Source organism: Arvicanthis niloticus, chromosome 3 (genome assembly GCF_011762505.2).
Source record: "Arvicanthis niloticus isolate mArvNil1 chromosome 3, mArvNil1.pat.X, whole genome shotgun sequence".
Classification (NCBI taxonomy): Eukaryota; Metazoa; Chordata; class Mammalia; order Rodentia; family Muridae; genus Arvicanthis; species Arvicanthis niloticus.
In genome coordinates, this window is record NC_047660.1 from 93,398,849 (window position 1) to 93,418,885 (window position 20,037).

A 20,037-nucleotide genomic window follows, 5' to 3' on the forward strand; every position below is an offset into this window, starting at 1 on the left:
TCTGCCTCTAGATGTCTGGAGTGGGAGGCTTGCAGATGTCTTCTTCCTAGAGAGCTTTCTGAGAAGCTGGCTTTTGAAAGGATCCTTGGCCAATAAGGTGCCCTGGTGTTGGTAAAAGTGCTTGCTGCCAAGCCTGACAACCAGAGTTCTATCCCTGGAACCCTCATGGTAGGAGAGAACTGTCTTCTGCAAGCTGTTTGCTGACATCCATACTGTGCTGTGGCACTTGTACAACACACACGCACACACACCACGTAGTTTATATTCATGGCACTGCTTTTTAAGCAGTAAATTATCAAGACTTTTTGGTCAAGTAGTGAGCTCCTTTTCTTAGCCTCTTGATAAAGCATCCTTGGTGATAAAATATGGAACAGATCACTGGCATCTGTTCTGTTGCACTCAGAGAGAAAACCTCTTTGCTCTTCAGAAATGCATGTCATGCTTGTAAATAAATAAAAGTAGCATCTATCTGGCTTAGAAAAGTGTGAAGAAAGTAACTTGTTCATTTGCTGTATTCTGAAAGGTTCGTGTTTTTAAACCAAGGTATTTTGTGGTCAAGTGTACCCCAGGTTTACAGTGAGAATACATAACATGCATTTCAGACTAACATTTTACTGTTACTATTTGATTAAATGACATTAAGCTCTGAATAATAATTCTCTCTCTCTCTTTCCTCTCACTCTCTGCTGTCTTCAGTAGAGCATGCACCACTTTGAACGTGAATTTTCGGTAAAGTAAATTATGCTGACATATCCAGCTTTAAAGATGCTGTGTTTCTGTGTGTGTGAGATTGGACCCAATGCATTTGTATCACTGATGAACAGATCTGGAAGCAGAACAGAGACCATTCCCTTGTTGGGACATTTCAGTGAAACACGGCATCTTTAAAAGGCCCCCAAGTCACTTCATCTGTATTCATTTCATTTCCTTCATAACCTTCTAAAATCTTCATCTTTCACTCCCAGTTTTAGTTTGGAAATATGAGCTCTAATTGCATCAGTGGCATCTGAATGCAGTTTTGGAAACTGTTACTCTCAAAGTCCTGCTGTAGAAACATTGGTTCCCACTCACTAGTGAAGAGCACATGGTATGAGGCAGTTGAGTGTTGGCTAACTTCCTAGCTTTTATAATTGATAAAAAATAATTCTAACTCATGCTTGGGAATTATTGAGTAAGATGTAAGTCTCCTCATCTACCTAAGGCAAAGGTGGCCCCAAAAAAACTGTGGACTGCTGTGTCCCTGTGTGACTGCCATTTCTTCTGGGTCTGGTATGATCTAGTGGTCAGCTGATCTACCCATCCTACAGAAACCTGGAGAAACTACTAGACTTGGCTCAGGACTAGGTGACTCCAAATGTCCTTTCCACAAAGGTGTTACAGATGTGCCTGGCACAGCAACCCTCCAAAGATCTAAACTGCATAATTTTTCTTTGTGTACCAGAGTACATCCTCTTTCTGGCCCTTGGATGATTGTCACATTCTTCATGGATCTGGTGGAGGGGCTTCTGGAAGAGTTAGATCAGCTAGTATTGGGATTTTTGTCTAAGAACATGAGCTAGGGAACTCAGGACTGACCTGGTTGTCACTGTAGGTATATTTCTAGGAACATGCCTCATCCTAGTTGTACCCTCATATATCATGAGTCCAACATGCAGTTTGTTTGCTCTTTTCTCTTGTCTGTGCCCTGGGATAAGTACAGTATAGGTACAGAGTGTCGGGCACTTGCTTCAGGTATCTCACGGGGCATTGTCAGCTTGTTCTGTCCCTTCCCCTTTTCCTTTCCTGACATTGTTGCTAATGGTTCCATCTTATACACGCTAACCTTTAAAGGAAGCTAACAGACTCTTAAAATGGCCAAGGATAATGAATAGATGGAGCTTATGCCCAGAGATGAGCTCCCAGTGTGGTCCTGCCTCTTTCATTTCTGCCCTTCTATTACTTAGGGCCTCCCCTCAACTTCAGTATCCCTTGGAGGTTGGGTTCTACTCTTCCTTGTCTTAGTGTAGACACCAAGGCCTGCTGTAATTCTGACAGGCCTAATAAGGAAAAATGGGCTTCATGGGATATCAGGCCTTTTGGAACTGGTTAGTCCAGCTCCCTATGAGAAGGAATCAGGGTATTTAATCTCCTCCCACTGGAATGAACAGCTCCACTTCTCACACAGTCCCCTCTTCTGTTTGTTATACAGGCACAGGCTAGCCCAGGTCGCTGTGAGCAGACATCAGGATGCTCATTCTTCCATTTGCTACACAGGCATAGTACTTTCAGATGGTATACTGCTATCAGTGATACCTGAGGGGTTTGTTAAGTGACAGTTTCAGCCTTCACCTAGAAAATGAAGCTCCATTTACTGAAACCACCCCTAACTCCCAAACTCTGGTAGTGCATGCAAAGTTGAGACCAGAGTCAAGGGCTGGTTCTCTGTGAAGACAAGCTGTGGTATGCCAAGACCACCACTCTCACCCATGAATTCAAGACCCTGAGCCTGTCTCTAGCCTTCCTGAACCCCGGACTGAAGAGTAACCAGTCTCAGGATGGCCAGTTTCAGGCATGCAGTAGGGCCCCCAATGCTGCTGCAGTCCATGCCTGTCTTCTTGAGTCTTAACCCTACAGTGGTTCTTCAGCCAGGGGTCAGACCACAAACCTAGTTCCTGGTCCACACTTACCCTCAACGTCTTATTACATTCTACTACCCTTTTTCTGGCCATTAAGATAGTGCCTGGTGTGTGGGTGGCCATTCATCTCCACATGAGCAAGAGCTTTCTCCACTGGCAGCCTTGGTACTGCATGCTGTCAGTCAAGAAACTCAGTTCCAAGAGCTTCAAGAGAGACCTCCTCCACCCCAGCATTCTACTGGCTTTACCCAAATGCCTTAAGAAGAGTGTTTCTGCCCTCATTCCACCTGGGCTTCTTAGATTAACTTCCTCTATAACCCTGACAGAGCCAGGACTATCTCCCACAATCCACCCTAGCATAAAAGCTAACTGAGTGTCATTCATTGTTGAGTAAAACCAATGTAAATTACATTTTGTTCATTTGTCTGTACTTAATCTTCATTTGTGTTGCTTTATTATCATTATTTGAGAATTCCATGATTACAGAGCATGAGAATGTGTGTTTGTGTGATTCTTTAATTTCAGCTGTCTTAGGTTGAGGTAAAGATAGAAGGAAGGTAAGTGGTTTTTGTGAATCAAAAGATTTTAGCCATTGCTTGTCACACTTAATGAAAAGGAGGCACTTACTTATTTTATTGGCGACCTTGAACCTTTCATTCTTTATCCATTTAGTGGACAAGGTGTCTTGTCTGTTATTCCTGCCGCTCATAGAGTGTGGGAACCACCCAGTAGACTGTCTCCTGGAATGGCCAGGGATGGATGGAGGACAGAGTCAACCATGGACACGAAGGGTCTTAGGGAACAGTGTTCATAACCACCACACATTAAAATCTACTACAGCAGTGATGGCTCTCTCTCTACACTACTTTTTCAAGTTTTTTTTTTTTTTTTTTTAAAGCAAATAAAGTGAAATTTGGGGATTGCTAGATGTCTCAGCAAGTAAAGGTGTAGGCTCCTAACCCTTGACAATATTTAAAAATTTACTATATTGCAAGTATACATGTTCCTGTAAGTTGAGGGATGTTTTAGATACCCAGCTTCCCTTTGTCCAGAATCCCTATGTTCCAGAAGACCCACACACACTCATTCTGTTCTTGAGTTAGGCTACAGTAAAAAGGAACAGTACCCGAGACTTCCCCTGAAAATGGGATTGCCGGGGAAAGCCCTTGTCTCTAAATTCTTCCTGACAAGTATTAGCACTTTATATTTCTTTAATGCAGCCCCATAGAGAATTATTCAGAACAGACTCCCTTGTTGAGGATGCTGATTGGCTTACCGCTCTGTAACAGGTCAACAGATGTTCCTCCGGCTCTTGTCACCAGCTTGTCTCTGCTACTTTCCATGTGGCTTACTCCATATATTCAACCTTAAGGCTATTTCTCACTTACGCTCTGGCTATGTTACAACAGTACCTGCTTTTCAAGTGAAGATGCAGTTTATGGTGCTGAGGGATTGCTTGTCTATAAAATGCTCGCCATGCAAGCATGAACATCTGAGTTTGGATTCCTAACACCAAAAAGAAATAAGAAACATCAAGGAGCAGTAGTACATGCTTGTAAAACCGCAAAGCTGGGCTGACAGTGATGGAGGAGCCCTGGGGCTTGCCAGCCTAGTTGAGCCAATCACTTCCTTCAAATATTATGTGAGGAAACAGGGATTGTTTGTCTCTTTGTCCCAACTCTGCATGCAGATATGTTTCACCTGTGAGCTCAGCAGGCCGAGCCAACCTCAACCTAAGCCATACAGCTGGAAATGAAGTCAGAGCTACCCTAGGGAGAGATGTCACTGTGTGGTTCCACATACTTGATTCAATTCTCACATGACTTGTCATTTAAAGGAAATAGCAACCATTAAATCCCCCTACCCCATCGCCACCTTTGTTGTTTCTAGTTATTTTTTTAAATTAGTGTTTGAAGACACCCTGAGAACATTTACCCCACTGCCCATTCTGCCCTGGCCTGAGTAGCAGTATTCAGGGCAGGTGGAAAGGTGGAGCACTGACCTACTCCTCTCTCCTCTGCAGGACTGTCCTCAGCATTACCTCCACCTCCTCCACCACCTCCACCTCCACCCCCACCAGCAGGTCCCTCGCCAGCCTCAGGCACAGAGATGCCTGCTCCGTTCCTGCCCCAGGCTGTGAATGGTGTAAACCGTGGGGCCTTGCTCAGCTCCATCCAGAATTTCCAAAAGGGAACTTTAAGGAAAGCCAAAACTTGTGATCACAGCGCTCCTAAGATTGGCTGATGCTTCTTGGTTACACTGGAGAGCAAGCTCTTCTTCTGTCCCACCTCACCCCTCTAGCACCTCTTTGTAGGTGAGTTCTTCCACAGCTTCCCTCAAATCCCTTCCTGGGTGAATCCTTGCAGAGCCAATACAAGTACAGCCAGTCTTGCAGACACACTCCAGTTAGGAGGCTTTTCAAGAGGGAAATGCTCTCCAAATAGAAAAAAGTGAGGCCAGCATTGCTGCCTTAATATTTTGCTCCTTTGTGACTGTAATGGGCTTCCTTTAGGGGCGGCATCATAAGGGTATCATTTTCACCAGCGTAAGGAAAATGACAGAAAATCAAAAGCAATGACAATATTCTGTCACAGCAGCAAATGGCCTTTGTCACTCTGTCCTTCCCACTCCTTTAGAAGTGTTCTCATAGCTCGTTCCTCTGAAGCATCTTTTGGTTATTTCTTAGGTAGCTCCCATGTGTGCTACCCTTATTTCACCTCAGATGCTAACACTGTAACCAAGGCAGTTACACTGCTGCTAGAGAAGCGGGACTCTTCATTCTCCCATACACAGGGTAGATAGGGGAGTTCCTCAGAGTTCAATGGGAAGCTCACTGTGCTGAGAGCAGCGACTCTGGATTTATAGTTAGTTCTCCGCTATAATGTACCAGAACAGGACATTAACCACAGATAAAGCTCTTGCCAGTTAAAGGATTGTCTTAGTCCTCAGCAATTAAATCCATTTGGGGGTAGACGGAGGGCCAACATTACAAGTGAATCTGGCATTTATAGTAATCACTTCTAATTTGATTTATCCAACTTCAGCATCTTTTTGATATTATTCATTTATCAGAAATCTTTTATCCTATGATTTGCTTAAACCTTTTAAATAAATTGCACTTTAAAGGATTATAAAAAAAAATCCATCTTAAAATTTAAATACACACATCAGTGTTGGTTACTATGCAGAAAGAATGTTATTGTGTATAGTTTCATGTAATCTGAGATATATGTTCAGCTGTATTTTTTATTAAAATAAATCATGTCAAGAAAGTATGTTGTTTACCCTGTCTCCTTCCATAACTTGTTTAAACCAGTCTTTATCATCAAGTTCTAAAGAGGCTCATATATGACAGAATAGCTGGGTTCTAGCAATGTGGAGGAGAACCTGACATTAATTTTAGAAGGAACCCTTTACTAGGTGTGAGGAGTCTACAGACTGGGATAGAGATATGACTCAGCTTGCCTAGCAATTCAGGATCCCTGGATCTGTCCCCAGCACATAATCAACTACTCATGGTGGTTTGAGTCATAGTTAGTCTGAGGCCAATTTGGCCTACACGAGATCCTGCCTTTTAAAAAAAAATCAAGGAAAGAAAGGCTGTGAGGCTATATGCAGTGTGGACTAATGACCAGTCTCTGATGGAAATCTGGGCGTGAGTGCTTCTGCTTTCTTGGGCAAAGTTTCAGACACATGAAAAAAGCCATAGTCAGAGTCTGGGGATGAAGTTCAGTAGTAGAGCACTTGGCTAACATGCACATGGCCCTGGAAATAAAAAGCTTCAATTCGGGCCAGGTGTGGTGTCACACACCTTTAATGCCAGCTCTCTGGAGTCAGAGGCAGGTGATCTGTGAGGTCCTAGCTCTGGGCCAGCCAAAGACAACAGTGAAATCCTCTAAAAAACTAAAGGATCTACAGTAGCTATATACAGCATCAGTTATTTGACACACATATATGTAATTTTTCAAGGCAGGGTTTCTCTGGGTAGCCCTGGCTGTCTTGGAACTCACAATGTAATCCAGGCTGGCTTTGAACTCCTGCCTCTGCCTTCTGAGGCTCACTCCCAAGTGCTGGCATTAAAAGCATGTGCCACCACTACCCAACCTTGACACTAATTTCTTAATAGTACTCCAAGATTTTTACATACATTATATGAATATAAAAATACAATTATTCATAGGTAGGAATCCCCTTTATTCCTTATCAAAACAATTTAACAGCAAATGTAGATAATATACTTTTTAGACATATAAGTTCTCTTCTGTGGGGGCATTCTTATCTTGCCCCTTCTAGTGAAAGAGGGCAAATTTTTATATTAATCTTATTCAAAGACTAGACTAACTTAATAGTAACAAAGAAAGCAGAGCATCTAGGGTATGGGGTGGAAACATTCCACTCATACACACGCACATTTAAACTTCTTAACAGGACAGAGACACCTGCTGCTGCTTCAGCATTAACTTTATGACTAGTAAGTCTTGGAGTACACATCAGGTGACGTCCCAACAAGTATTTTAAATAAATTTCAATGCCTTGACATTCAAAATCCAAATTAGACATTCAAAGTCTTCTTTACTGCAAATATGATGTCTTTGACCTGAGGTATGGAGTTGTCTTCTAGGATCTTTGCGTAAGGCATAGGGACATCAGCACCAGTGACACGAACAGCAGGGGCATCAAGGAAGTTGAATGCAGGGCCTAGGAAAGAGAGACAGCTCACCTGAGAGGCAGACTCGGGACTCAGGAAGAGAAAACAAGACAATGAATCCTAGTTACAGGGCTCTAATTTTGGTTTGACTTTTTAAAACATTTACCCAAAAGACAAAACCCTAGACTGACAAGTTGAAAAGTTGCTTGGTCACCCCTAGCTTTTCATCTCTTTCTAGTTGGTATTCAAGTACAGAGTGCTCACTACAGCTGAGTGTGTTCTAAAACCAGGTTCTCTGAAATACCTTCCATAATTCTGGCACAAATCTCAGCTCCTACTCCAAATTGTGGCCAGCCTCCTTCCACAGTTATGAGATGATTTGTCTTCATGACACTGGCTTCTATTGCCTCAATGTCCATTGGTCTGATGGTACGCAGATTTATTACCTAGTAAATAAGACAAGGCAGGAAATAGGCTTTATAGAATCTGAGAGACAAATACAGCCTTGACCCCAAAACACCATTTTTTGCTTTTGTTAATCTTTGGATCTAAGAAAATTTGAATCTGCCTATCAACAGGTACATAAATGTAGCAACTAAGAAAAACCAGTACAGTACTGCATACCTGTAAGCTCACCACTTAGGAGGCTAAGGCAGGATGACCCCAAGTGTGAGGATAGTGTTGGCTACACAGTGAGATCTTGTCTCAAACAAACAAAAGTAAAAGGGGAGTTTACAATTAAAGCCTGTAGCCCCATCACAGGAAGCCTTGCTCACCTATCAGATTCACTTATCCTCCTTGGTTTCAATATCCTTCTTATCAAAATATATACTTGAGTGTTCAATATGCACCAGGCCTCCACCATAATACCCTATGATGGAGAATTCCTATTATCCACATTTTTATAGCCTATGAAGCACAGAGATACTTTCTAAGGAGAACTACCTGGTAGGTTCTACACAGGAGATTAGATTCAGTTACTTAAGAATCTTAAGTCCAGCTCCCAGGCTGGATCTTATGTGTGTGAGTGAACAATCAGAAGAAATGACCTCTTCAATTGTTCTCTTCCTTTTTTTTTTTTTTTTTTTTTTTTTTTTTTTTTTTAAGAAATGGTCTCACTGAGGACCTAACTGATTGGTTAGACTTGCTAGCCAAGCTAGCAAGCCCTAGGGATCCTCCTAGCACAGCTTCTGGGTATGATATGTGTGAGTGTGTACACAATAGCATAGAGAAGGATGCAGGTGTAGTAGCACACACCTTTAATCCTAGCACTTGGGAGGCAGAGGCAGGTGGATCTCTGAGTTCAAGGTCAGCAACAGGACTACTCAGAGAAATCCTGTCTTGAAAAAAACAAAAGCAAACAACAACAAAGAATTTACGGGCTCGAGAGATGGCTCAGAGTTTAAAAGCACTGGCTACTCTTCCAGAGGTCCTGAGTTCAATTCTCAGCAACCACACGATGGCTCATAACCACCTATAATGAGATCTGGTGCCTCTTGTGGCCTGCAAACATACATGCAAGCAGACCACTGTATGCATAATAAGTAAATAGATCTAGAAGGCAGAAGACAACTTTCAGGCTACACATGGCTCTTGGGAATCAAAGACTGTCAGGGCTTGGCAGCAACTTTACCTGCGAAACCAACTCCTCAGTCTTGGATCTTAAAAGGATTTGTGAGGGGTGGGGGAATTGGAAGTCCACTTACCTCACATTCAATTCCCTCCTTAGACAATACAGTTGCAGCTTCTAGGCAGTGGCCCACTGGTCTTGAATGGGCAACTACAGTGATATGGGTCCCTGAAATAAAGGAGTCACAGATTAGAGGTCAGTGGAACTGATGTAGTACCAGTGACTCTGCAACCAGCTACAGCTTGTCTTCTCAAAGCTGCAGCTTATTTCCATGAGCTGTACAGTGAGGCTGTATTCATGGACATGAAATACAACACTACCAGACAGACTCAGAAAGGCCTGACTTGAGCTCATTCATCTGTATTTTTTAAGTTAAACTACAGACCAGTAACTTCTGACCTATGCAAGCACAAGGGCTACAGTAAAAATGACTAATGCAACCAAGGTGTTCTTACCTTGCCTTTCAATTTTGGCTTTTCCAATAGGAATCAGGAAATCTTTTGACTGAGCTTCTGCAGGAAGTTCAAATGCAACTCCATACATCAGTTCATTCTCTAGCATCACCACTGCAAGACATTATAAGCTCTCAAACAGCAAACTACAGGCAAAATGACTACAAATGCATAGACCACAAAACCATTCATCTTGTGAAGAAGAAGCCTGATTTCTGTCTCTCTAGAAGCTTTAGGATGGTTTACACATAGTCTGGTCAATAGAGGTTAAGGCAAATGTGCAGGTATGCAGTAAATAACCAGCCCCTCAGAATGAGAAGAAAAACTACATTTTTTTACTATCTTTATTGTCTATAAATCATTAGTATACTATACATATGCTGTATCTAAGCCTCATTAGATGCCCTCGACAGTTCCTTATATGCAGAGAGTTTATGTCAGCTTTTTAATGTTCAAAAGAAATGCAAGGGTTACCTGGATTATTATCACGAATGGCCGATTTAATAAGTCCTTTTCCATCCTCGGAATTCCAGGGGCTGACCACTTTTAAACCTGGGCAGTGCCCATACCATGCAGCAAAGCATTGTGAATGCTGAGCAGCTACACCTGCTGAGGCGCCATTGGGCCCCCTGAATACTATTGGCACAGGCTGAAGGCCAGCAGACATGTAGTAAGTCTTAGCAGCTGAGTTTATAACCTGGTCAATAGCTTGCATAGAGAAATTGAAGGTCATAAATTCACAGATGGGCCGCAACCCAGCCTGTCAAATGGAAAACATCAATGTTAAAAAGACTAAACAGAACCAGGAAGAATGGTGAATAACCAAACAATCCACTCTTCCAACATACAACAGCAGGGTTTGAAGGTGGGTTTTTTTTGTTTGTTTTTGTTTTTTGAAACAGGTATCCCTGCACAACTTTGGCCATCCTGGAACTCACTTTGTGGACCAGGCTGGCCTTGAACTCAGAAATCTGCCCAACTCTGAAGTGCTGGGATTAACGGCAAACACCACAACACGCAATGCAAACATCAAATTAAGATATTAAAGGAAATCTCCTTGGATGAGCTTCATAAATATTACATACCATAGCTGCACCAACAGCAATTCCCGCAAAGCCCATCTGTAAAGCAAACACCAGCTTAAGAAAAAGCCCATAGGAATTAAAATGGAATACTTGACCAGCCCCCCAAAGCTTGTCCAGAAGGCGCACCTCTGATATGGGAGTGTCTATGATCCTCTTGTCACCGTATTTCTTCCACAGGCCTCTGCTCACCTACAGTTAAGATTTAGCCACATCACTTTCAAGTGGTTGTCAGGGCACATGGTTACTTTTAAATTCTACATAAAGTTTATCTATTTCAGTTACCTTGTATGCACCGTCATACTGGGCAACTTCTTCCCCAATCAGAAAAACTTTTTCATCTCTTTCTAGTTCTTCATCCATGCCTTGATTAATAGCTTCACGAACTGTCAACTGTCACAGGTATATAAACAGAAAAAAATGCTACAGGATTATTCAGGAGACTACGGAAACTCCCTTCTTTATACTTACCTACGCTGCCCACAACATAAAACACAAATTTAACACTCATGCAGGCAGTCCAAGTTCCAAGAATCTGAGGAGGCAAGATGGCCAAGCCTGATGAGTTTCATCTCCAGTTTCTACATGGTGGAAGGAGGAAACTGAATCCCTGGAAGTTGACCTCAAGTGTACATGTGCATGCTCACACACATACATAAAGTAGATAAATACGTATCATACAAATCCAAGTTCCAAGAACTTAACGAGGAACACTTATGCCAAATAATCCTTCACTAGATGTTAGTGACAAGCTTACCGTACACTTCAGCTGTAGGGCTTGATGTGCACACAGCCGAGAGATTGCTAAACTAGCTCACAGGCACTTTCCTACATAGAAAACATGCCAGGCTGCTTTATCAATACACTTGTTGTACTAAGACTCAGAGAACTAGCAAGGAAGGTCTAACTATGGCTACTAACTACGACTGAGTATTAAGCACTCACTAGTGCCCAACACTTGACATCTACAATGCAGGTGCTGCTATGCTACTGTAATATGTAGAATGGTAAAATCCTTCTAGATATACATATCCCCCCCCCCTCCAAAAGCATGTATCTGCAAGCCAATGTTCTCAGCACCATAACAAATCCAAAAGGTGGAAACAAGTCACCCTTGAATGAATGTATAAATAAGACATACAAAGGATATGGTTCAATGTTTCAAAGGAACACATTCTGATGTACGTATTCTACAATATGGATGAACCTTGTTAAATAAGCCAGACGCACAAGAGCAAAAGATTCAGCTTATATGACGTTCTAAAACAAGCAAACTCAAAAAGAGCCAGGGAAGTACAACACAACAGTGGCTGGAATAGTGTGAATTATTACCCTGTAAAGTTCTGAAAATTGATAGTGTATACAGTGAATTCACTCGATGTCACACTTGAACACATAAGGTTTTAAAGTATATTTTACCACAACTCGAGGGTGGGGGTAAAAAAAGTCAGAGAAACAGGTCTGACTGCCACCGGCCTCCAGGGGATGGGTGATAGTATGAGTGGCACCGGGAGGAGACAGAGGCAAAAGGAATCATCCACAGGACGCCGCCGCTGACAAGGTCAGAGATGCCACCCGGCCTTGGGGCAGACGCGACCCCGATCTCTCAGGCCTGCTCCCCGGACCCAGGACTCCCTCCCGGCCTTGCCCGGCGTCGGGACCGGTTACCTGCACTGCTGCGGGGGCCGAGCGGTGAAATCGCCTCTTCAGCAGCCCAGAAGCCTGGCAGAGAGAGAGAAAAGGGTTCAGAAAGGGCACAGAGCCTACGGCGGGCGCGCCAGGGGCCGCTACCTACCTGCCGCAAAGGTCCCCGCACCAGACCAGCCACCGCCGCCATCTTGCCCGTGTCCTCTACTCGCCGCCGAATGACAACACAGAAGCGCCGCAGACTCCCGTGCGGCGCAGCCAATTGTAGGGTGTGACACCTTAGAGAGTGGTAACTGAGAGTCCCGCCTTCCTGAGGAAGCCAATAGTAAGGCGCTATTTCAGGGGCCCCGCCCCAGGCTTGGGCAGAGCGCGACCTATGGGCCCCGCCTCTGCATGCGTAGCCAACGGCCGGTTTCGACGCCTGCGAGCCCCGCCCACCTAGCGAGTCGTGGTCCTGCGGAGGTGACGTGAGGCTGCTGCTCCTCTCTGACCTGGTACACTGGTCATAATTTGCAGATCGCCAGCGGCGACTGTCATGCACATAGCACGCCCTGCACTGAGCCCTGACTACTGGCTTCCCACGTGCTGGGACTGGGTCAGTGCGGCCTGATCCGACCGAGGCTGCAAGGACCTTAAGGCTCCCCTTTGCGGGCACTAAGGGCCTTGAGCAACATGTGACTCTTGCACACACAACAGTGGATAGTGAACCTACCATTATATGAATGGGCGCTGTCAATTGAATTATAAACAATAGCTTTCATGTATGCACTAAGCGTCCACTGTGTGCCAAGTATTGTGATGTCTGCTTGATTGTAACGTATTCTCTCTGTCCAGGTGTGAAGAGGTGAGGAGATTGTTCATGCTGAATTTAGATGGCATACCGGGACTGGAGAAGCCTGAAGCCTAGTTTTAGCAGGGTTAGTGACATTTGAGAATAGCTACTTAGATACAACCTTTATTTTCCCCTTTCAGTCTCATGGACTGTAAATGGAATGATGGACACTGAGGTATGGGATCACCTCCTTCCAAACCTCCCTCCTTGCTGCCATCAGGTGGTCACACTCATACCAAATATGAGTCTTTTCTATCAAAAAATTATATAAACTTGTGTTTGGGGCAAGGACTTTAAATCCTTTTATCTGTCCTGCCTTGAAAGACTGTTATGGAAATGGTTTCTGTTTTTTCCTCACGAGACAAGGCTTTTATGTGCAGTCCTGGCTGTCCTAGAACTCACCCTGTAGACCAGGCTGGCCTTGAACTAACAGAGATCACCTGCTAATGCCTTCTGAGTGCTGGGATTAAAGGTATATGCCACCACCACCCAGTCCATAGTTTTTCTTTTTACCACTGAGTATTTTTCTATGGCATAAGTGTTTCAAATTGTATTTACTAGCCATTTAAATTACATTCACTACATTGGCTGCAGTGTTCTTATCTATTCAAACTATGTAGTCTGCTTACATCAGGGTCCCCTAGCTTCAGAGTATATTTTCTGTGAACAAAAACACTCTTTCATGTAACCAAAGGACATTGTGGACGTTGATATAGACCAGGCTGGCCTTGAACTCAGAGACCCGCCTGCCTCTGCCTCCCACAAGTTCTGGGATTAAAGAAATGCACCACCACAACTAGCATTTGAGCAAATGTTTGAATCTTCCCGATGCAATAAAACCTTTGTTTATATGCAAAGGCCCACTGCTTTGCTCTTGGAATTCAACACCTGGAGCGATTGCCCTTTTCAGGGCCTCCTTTCCTCTTCCTCCTGCATTTCCGCTTCTCAGGGCAGTCATTGCATCAGACTGTGAGGTCAGACACACAATCATCACCTGAGTTAGAATGAAGATCATGTATGTACTCCCAGTCTCCCTGTGTATTCTTCCCCCTCTTTCTGAGAACACCTTCTTGATCAGGAGTAAATTTCACCTTGTCCAGACACTTCAGTTGAAGAGTTGAAGAGCTAGTCTCTTTTATCATGTCCCCAAACTTTTTTTTTTTGTTGTTGTTTTTTTTTTTTTTTTTTTTTTTTTTTTTTTTTTTTTTTTTTTTTTTTTTTTTTTTTTTTTTTTTTTTTTTTGGTTTTTCGAGAAAGGGTTTCTCTGTGTAGCCCTGGCTGTCCTGGAGCTCACTCTGTAGACCAGGCTGGCCTCGAACTCAGAAATCTGCCTGCCTCTGCCTCCCAAGTGCTGGGATTAAAGGCGTGCGCCACCACCGCCCGGCTCCCAAACTTATTTCTAACAACTTCAAGTTTCCAGTTATCTCCAGCAATGGAGGAAAAAATCCAGTGCTTGGAATCCCTCTAGTCCCAGCTAGTTCTAGTCCTTTTTGATAGGGAACAGATAGGGACATTTTGTGTTCTATATTATAAAGACACACTTCTATGCTCCAGTAGAAAAGAGAATCTGCACGGCCATATTAATAGTTTAGTGCATATACACTGTATTCGGTCTCAAACCCAAGACAAGTCTCATTCAATACCTGTGGCTCCTCTGAGCACTTCTCTCCCCTCCTCCTCCCCTAAACATCTCTCTCCCATCTGCTAGGCTTCCTGTCCTCCAGCCTGATCCCTATATAATGCAGCCATTTGGGCTGCATGGGTCTCTTATTCCCAGGGTCCTTTTTTTTTTTTTTTTTTTTAAGATTTATTTATTTTATGTATGTATGTATGACAATGTACATTGTCATTGTCTTCGGACATACCAGAAGAGGGCATCAGAACCTATTACAGAGGATTATGAGCCACCATGTGGTTGCTGGGAATTGAACTCAGGACCTCTGGAAGAACAGTCAGTGTTCTTAACCTCTGAGCCATCTCTCCAGCCCCCAAGGGTCCTTTCTTGCTCTTCCTTTCCTCTCTCCTCTCATGGCCCAAGTTTACTCTGCTGGCCATGTTCAGCCCAGACCCTTCCTCTGCCTGCTTTCTCCCGTATGTCTACAATAAAAATCTTCTCCACACTTGAGACGTAGCCATGTTCTCCTTTTTCATTCACACCTTTAGTGATTTCCTTGTTCTGAGTTAACCCCTCTCCCAAACCAGATGTCTCTGGAGGATTATAAGGTAGAAACCAGAGGAAACTAACTTGAGCTTCATTATTTCTTGTGTTTGAGTCCAAACCTCCCCAGAGTGAAAAACAGCACTTAGGAGAGAAGCACAGACATCACAAGACTCAGAAACATAGCTGACCCCTGAGCAAGGCAGGGAAGCCTGAGTTACACACACACACACACACACACACACACACACACACACACACACACACTGCACTGTGTCTTATCCAGAATCTGCTGGCTAGAGGTGACATATAATCCAGATTTCTAGACTGTTTAACTCAAGTTTCTCTTATTTCCAGCTCTGAATAAGGCACAGTTTTAAAATCAATTCCTGTTTCTGCCTATTCTGTAAGTGACAGGGAACATGAACAGAATTCCAGTTACACTTCAGTTCTTTTCAGGGACACCCAGTGCTTGCCAACATCCTCTAATCCCCCCTCCCACCCCCTTGACTTCACGTGTCAATCCTCAGGGACTCCTTTTTTTCCCTTATAGTGGTTAGTTTTTGTCAATTGACACAAACTAAAGTCACCTAGAGGAAGAAGGAATCACAGTTGAGGATTTGCCAATCAGATTGACTTGTAGGTGTGTCTGTGGTGTGATTTTTCTGGACTGATGTAGGAGGGCCCAGCCCTTTGTAGGCAGTGGCACTCTGGACAGGTGGTCTGGGTTGCGTAGGAAAGCAGGTCGAGCAAACCATGAAAGCAAGCCCATAGGCAGTGTTCTAGTGTGGTTCCTGCCTCTGCTCCTACTTGAGTTCCTGCCTTGATTTCCCTCAGTGATACACTGTGACATGTGTTAGCATTCTGTTTAAACTCCACCCCCACAGTTACCTGGCAACAGCCAGGTAGGCCTGATCATCTATAAAAGGGTCTGCATGCCCCCTCCTCCCTCTCTAGCTCTCTTTTTTCTCTCTTGCCCTCTTGGGCTCTTCCCTTCCCCCCTCCCTTCCCTATTCTCTTACCCCTCTATACACTTGTTCATGGCTGGCCTTTTCTCCTTTTCTCTCTTCTTCTTCTTCTTCTTCTTCTTCTTCTTCTTCTTCTTCTTCTTCTTCTTCTTCTTCTTCTTCTTCTTCTTCTTCTTCTTCCTCCTCCTCCTCCTCCTCCTCCTCCTCCTCCTCCTCCTCCTCCTCTTCCTCCTCCTTCTTCTTCCCCTCTCTCTTTCTCTCTCTCTCTTTCTCTCTCTCTCCTCTCCCTCTGTCTCTCCTTTTCTCTACCTCTACTATCCTCTTAACTCCCCTCCCCATGCCTTGAATAAATTCTATTCTATACTATACTGTTGTGTGACTGGTCCCCTTCCCCCATACCTCACACCACCCCTCTATAGAACATATTCTTCTCTCTCTCTCTCTCTCTCTCTCTCTCTCTCTCTCTCTCTCTCTCTCAAACACATCAACATGAAAGTATAAGTCAAACAAACCCTTTCCTCTTCCAAGTTGGTTTTGGTTAGTGTTTTATCACAGCAACAGAAAACAATTTAAGACAGTCCTGTTCAGAGTGAAAATATGATTCAGTTGTCTTCCACTCAGCATTTGGGATCTGAATTACAAAACCCAGGTAGATAGATGTCAAGGTGAACAGAACCTAGAGCCTGGATGTGTTCTTGGGCCTTATATTCACAAAAAAAAATTGTCAGTGACCCCGAGTCAGTTGAGCTGGGTGGGGAAGGCATTGAGTTTCACAGGCCTCAGAGAGTTTTCTTTTAAATAATGACCATGGTCATTTTAGGTACAAAATAATTGGTACAGTTACTTTCCTTTCAAACTGGCTGATTTAGAAAGGCTGAGCAAAATTTTCTGTCTAAAAAACACACACACAAAAAAACCCACTGAACTTTAAAGTCATAAGTTCTTAAAAGGAATCTTCATTTATATGCCCACTGGATTTTATAGAAAGGCTTTGAGAAGCATAAAATGGCCATGCAGTCCTCTCTCAAAATCAAATCTTTGCAGAGTAAGAAGAAACATTTGTCTTCAAATGCTTGGGGTCTTTTCTCTGTTTTTGAAAATTCCTTTATCCAAGGTTATTTCTCTTTGGATTTGGCCAATCTTGTGTGCTGTTTTGGATTGAAGAGGGGTCTCATTCTACATGCAGCCCAGACGTGTGGAGCTCACTGCATAGACCAGGATGCTCTCAAACGTTCACCTGTCCTCTTGCCTCAGTCCTCCTGAGTGCTAGATCGCTAGGATCATAGATTTGGACCACCACACCAGTGCTTTCTTTTTCTTCTCCTCCTCCTTTTCTTCCTCCTCCTCCTTTTTTTTTGGGGGGGGGCAGGGTCTCAATATGTAGCCCTACCTGAAGACCAGGCTGGCCTCCAATGCACAGAAATAATCCTGCCTCTGGATCTCAAATTCAGAAATTAAAGTTGTGTGCCACCATGCCAAGCTATGTGCATTATTTTATGTATTTATATATTCTAACCATATGAGTGTGCTTACATATGTATGTATTGTCCCTTACACAGACCCATGTAACCACCAATCCAATACAGAATCATTTCATCATCACAAAGAAACTCCCTCTTGTTACCTCATGGTTCGAAACTCCCAACACTTGCTGGTATGTTTCAAATGACTGTAGTTTGTTCTTTTATATTCTGGGCATAGGGTTCATCAGTAGAACATTTATTTAGCATATATGAGGGCCTGGGTTAGCTAGCAACACACACACACACACACACAATGTTATGTGAATGAAATCATACGTATGTAAAACCCTCTGAGACTGGTTCTCATCTTCAGAGCAATGTAAATTAGTGTGTGCCACATTTCTGTCTGTTGCATAATAGTCATGCTTAAATCAGCTGGCTCACTCATTCTTCAAAGGACATCTGGGTTGTATCCAGTTTTCCATTCTTAGCAATAAAGCTATTAAGGACATCAATTTGCAAGTCTATATGTGAATGTAAGTTTTCATTTTCCCAAGGAAATACCCAGGACTGTGACTGTGTGGTCAGTGCCTCTTTAAGGTTTCAGAAACTACCAGGCTGCATCTGAAGCCTGACCATGTACTTTTCCTTCACTTCCACAGTGAATGAGTTGCGGGTCTAGTTGACTTAGGTTTTCGGCAATATGTAGTGACATCATCAGTCTCCTGGGTTTGAGACAGGGTTTCGTTATTTCCACAGCCCACAGTGGTTCCAAACTTTAATCATCTTTCCTAGGCTCTTGTGTGCTAGAATTACATGTGTGTACAGCACACCTGGCTGGGCTTTTGTGTGTGTGTTTGTTTTAATAGATATATAGTGATATTCTTCATTTTTAAATTGTGTTTCTCTAATGGTTTCTGACGATAATGGTCTTTCATGAGCCTATTTACCATACATCTTTGGTGAAGTGTCATCCTCTTTGGTGACATGCTTTCATCTTTGGTGAAATCTTCTGACCATATTCTAATTAGATTGTGTTTTAAAAAGCTGTGTACAAAATGTTCAAACTTAAAATTTACCATTTTTGAGGTTTGAGGTGTCTAGTTCAGTGGTATTAATACTATTCACATTCTTATTCATATTTATTCATTCATTTTATGAGGGTGTGCCTGGGTATATTCGTATGGACCACATGTGTGCAACAGTCCTTGGAAGTCAGAAGTGGACACTGGGTCTCCTGGAACTGGAGACGGATTGCACACAGCTGTGAGCTGTCATGTGAGGGCTGGGACCTGAACCTGGGTCGTCTGCAAGACCAGTAGGTGCTCTTAACCACTGAGCCATTTCTGCAGCCCACACCCACTCTCTTTAATCATTCTCATCAAGCATCTTTTCAACCATAAACAGTATCTCCTTCTCTCTCCTGCATCCCCTGGCTGCCTCGGTTCTACTTTCTGTCTCTGAATTTGAGTCTTTAGGTACTGAATAAAAGTGTCATGTCCAAACATCCTTTTGTAGCTATCTTGATTCACTGAGTATGATGTTACTTGTGTCTGTCCTTTCTGTGGCTGAGTAATAGCCACTGTATTTTTTATATAGTTTCTTATAAAGATTTATTTACTTATTTCATATATTCAGACACACCAGAAGAGGGCATCAGATCCCATCACAGATGGTTGTGACCCACCATGTGGTTGCTGGGTATTGAACTCAGGACCTTGGGAAGAGCAGTCAGTGCTCTTAACTGCTGAGCCATCTCTCCAACCCATCCATTGTATGTTCATATCACACTTTGCTTGTCTCACTCATCTACTGTGAGCATCTGGATTTTGTGGATGCTGAGGCTATGAACTTTGGTGTAGAAATGCCTATTTGCGTCCTGGCTTTCAGTATGTGTTGCTGGGGAACTGAACTTGGGGCTTGTGTATAGTAGGCAAGCACTCTGCCACTGAGCTACGTCCTAGCGCTCTGCTTCTTGTTCTTTCAACTATATAGACTCAGAGGTGAAATTACTATATTATGTGATGACTATATGTTCAAGTTTTTTTTTTGCTTTTAGTACTTCCCCACACAGGATTCCACAGCACTTACATATTCTACCAGAAATGGACATTTTCTCCACTGTCTCTCTATCCTTGCTATTATGTGAGTTAAATACTATCTTAATGTGTATGAAGTGATGTCTTGTGGTTTTGAGTTGCCATTTCTCTAACAATTCTGTTGAATATCTTTTACATATGTGTATAAACTCTAATATCTATCTCTTTAATATCTGTCTGTGTATTTCATATGCAGAAAATATCCAGGAATAGTTAAGTAAGGTGCCTAATACAAACTTTAAAAAAAGGATGACATAATAAATTCTACTTAGGAACAAAATATATTTTATTGTTTTGATGCATCCCTTCCCAATATATCCGTATGAATATATTTTTATCTATTTTAAAAAATTATCTATTAGTTTTGGTTTTTAAAGCGATTTTGAAGGCTGGGTGTGATGATGCATATCTATAACCCCAGCTGTCAACAGAACCCGGAGTCC

General features: G+C 43.0%; 2 protein-coding genes across 11 annotated transcripts in view; one reads left to right on the forward strand and one right to left on the reverse strand.

Moving 5' to 3' along the window:
• The window catches only part of Pxk (PX domain containing serine/threonine kinase like), a 62,355-nt gene extending 56,465 nt beyond the window's left edge, over positions 1-5,890 (forward strand). For 2 of the 10 annotated variants that reach the window (XM_034497238.2, XM_034497242.2), the window contains exons 18-19: positions 697-729; positions 4,639-5,890. In XM_034497238.2, coding sequence (XP_034353129.1) covers positions 697-716 — 20 coding nt within the window. In that variant the 3' untranslated portion in view covers positions 717-729; positions 4,639-5,890. Of the gene's footprint in view, positions 1-696; positions 730-2,188; positions 2,328-3,140; positions 3,174-4,638 lie in introns of those variants that run through there. The other 8 variants (XM_034497241.2, XM_076931529.1, XM_034497236.2 and 5 more) reach the window with 5 other exon arrangements.
• An 895-nt stretch (positions 5,891-6,785) lies between these two features.
• Pdhb (pyruvate dehydrogenase E1 subunit beta) lies at positions 6,786-12,482 on the reverse strand. The gene is made up of 10 exons (XM_034497247.2): positions 12,223-12,482; positions 12,096-12,149; positions 10,713-10,820; positions 10,557-10,619; positions 10,431-10,466; positions 9,820-10,105; positions 9,349-9,459; positions 8,970-9,061; positions 7,568-7,709; positions 6,786-7,313 (listed from the first exon to the last, which is right to left on the reverse strand). The coding sequence occupies exons 1-10, from the start codon at positions 12,262-12,264 to the stop codon at positions 7,168-7,170; spliced, it is 1,080 nt and encodes a 359-aa protein (XP_034353138.1). The 5' UTR covers positions 12,265-12,482; the 3' UTR covers positions 6,786-7,167.
• Between the last annotated feature and the right edge of the window lie 7,555 nt (positions 12,483-20,037).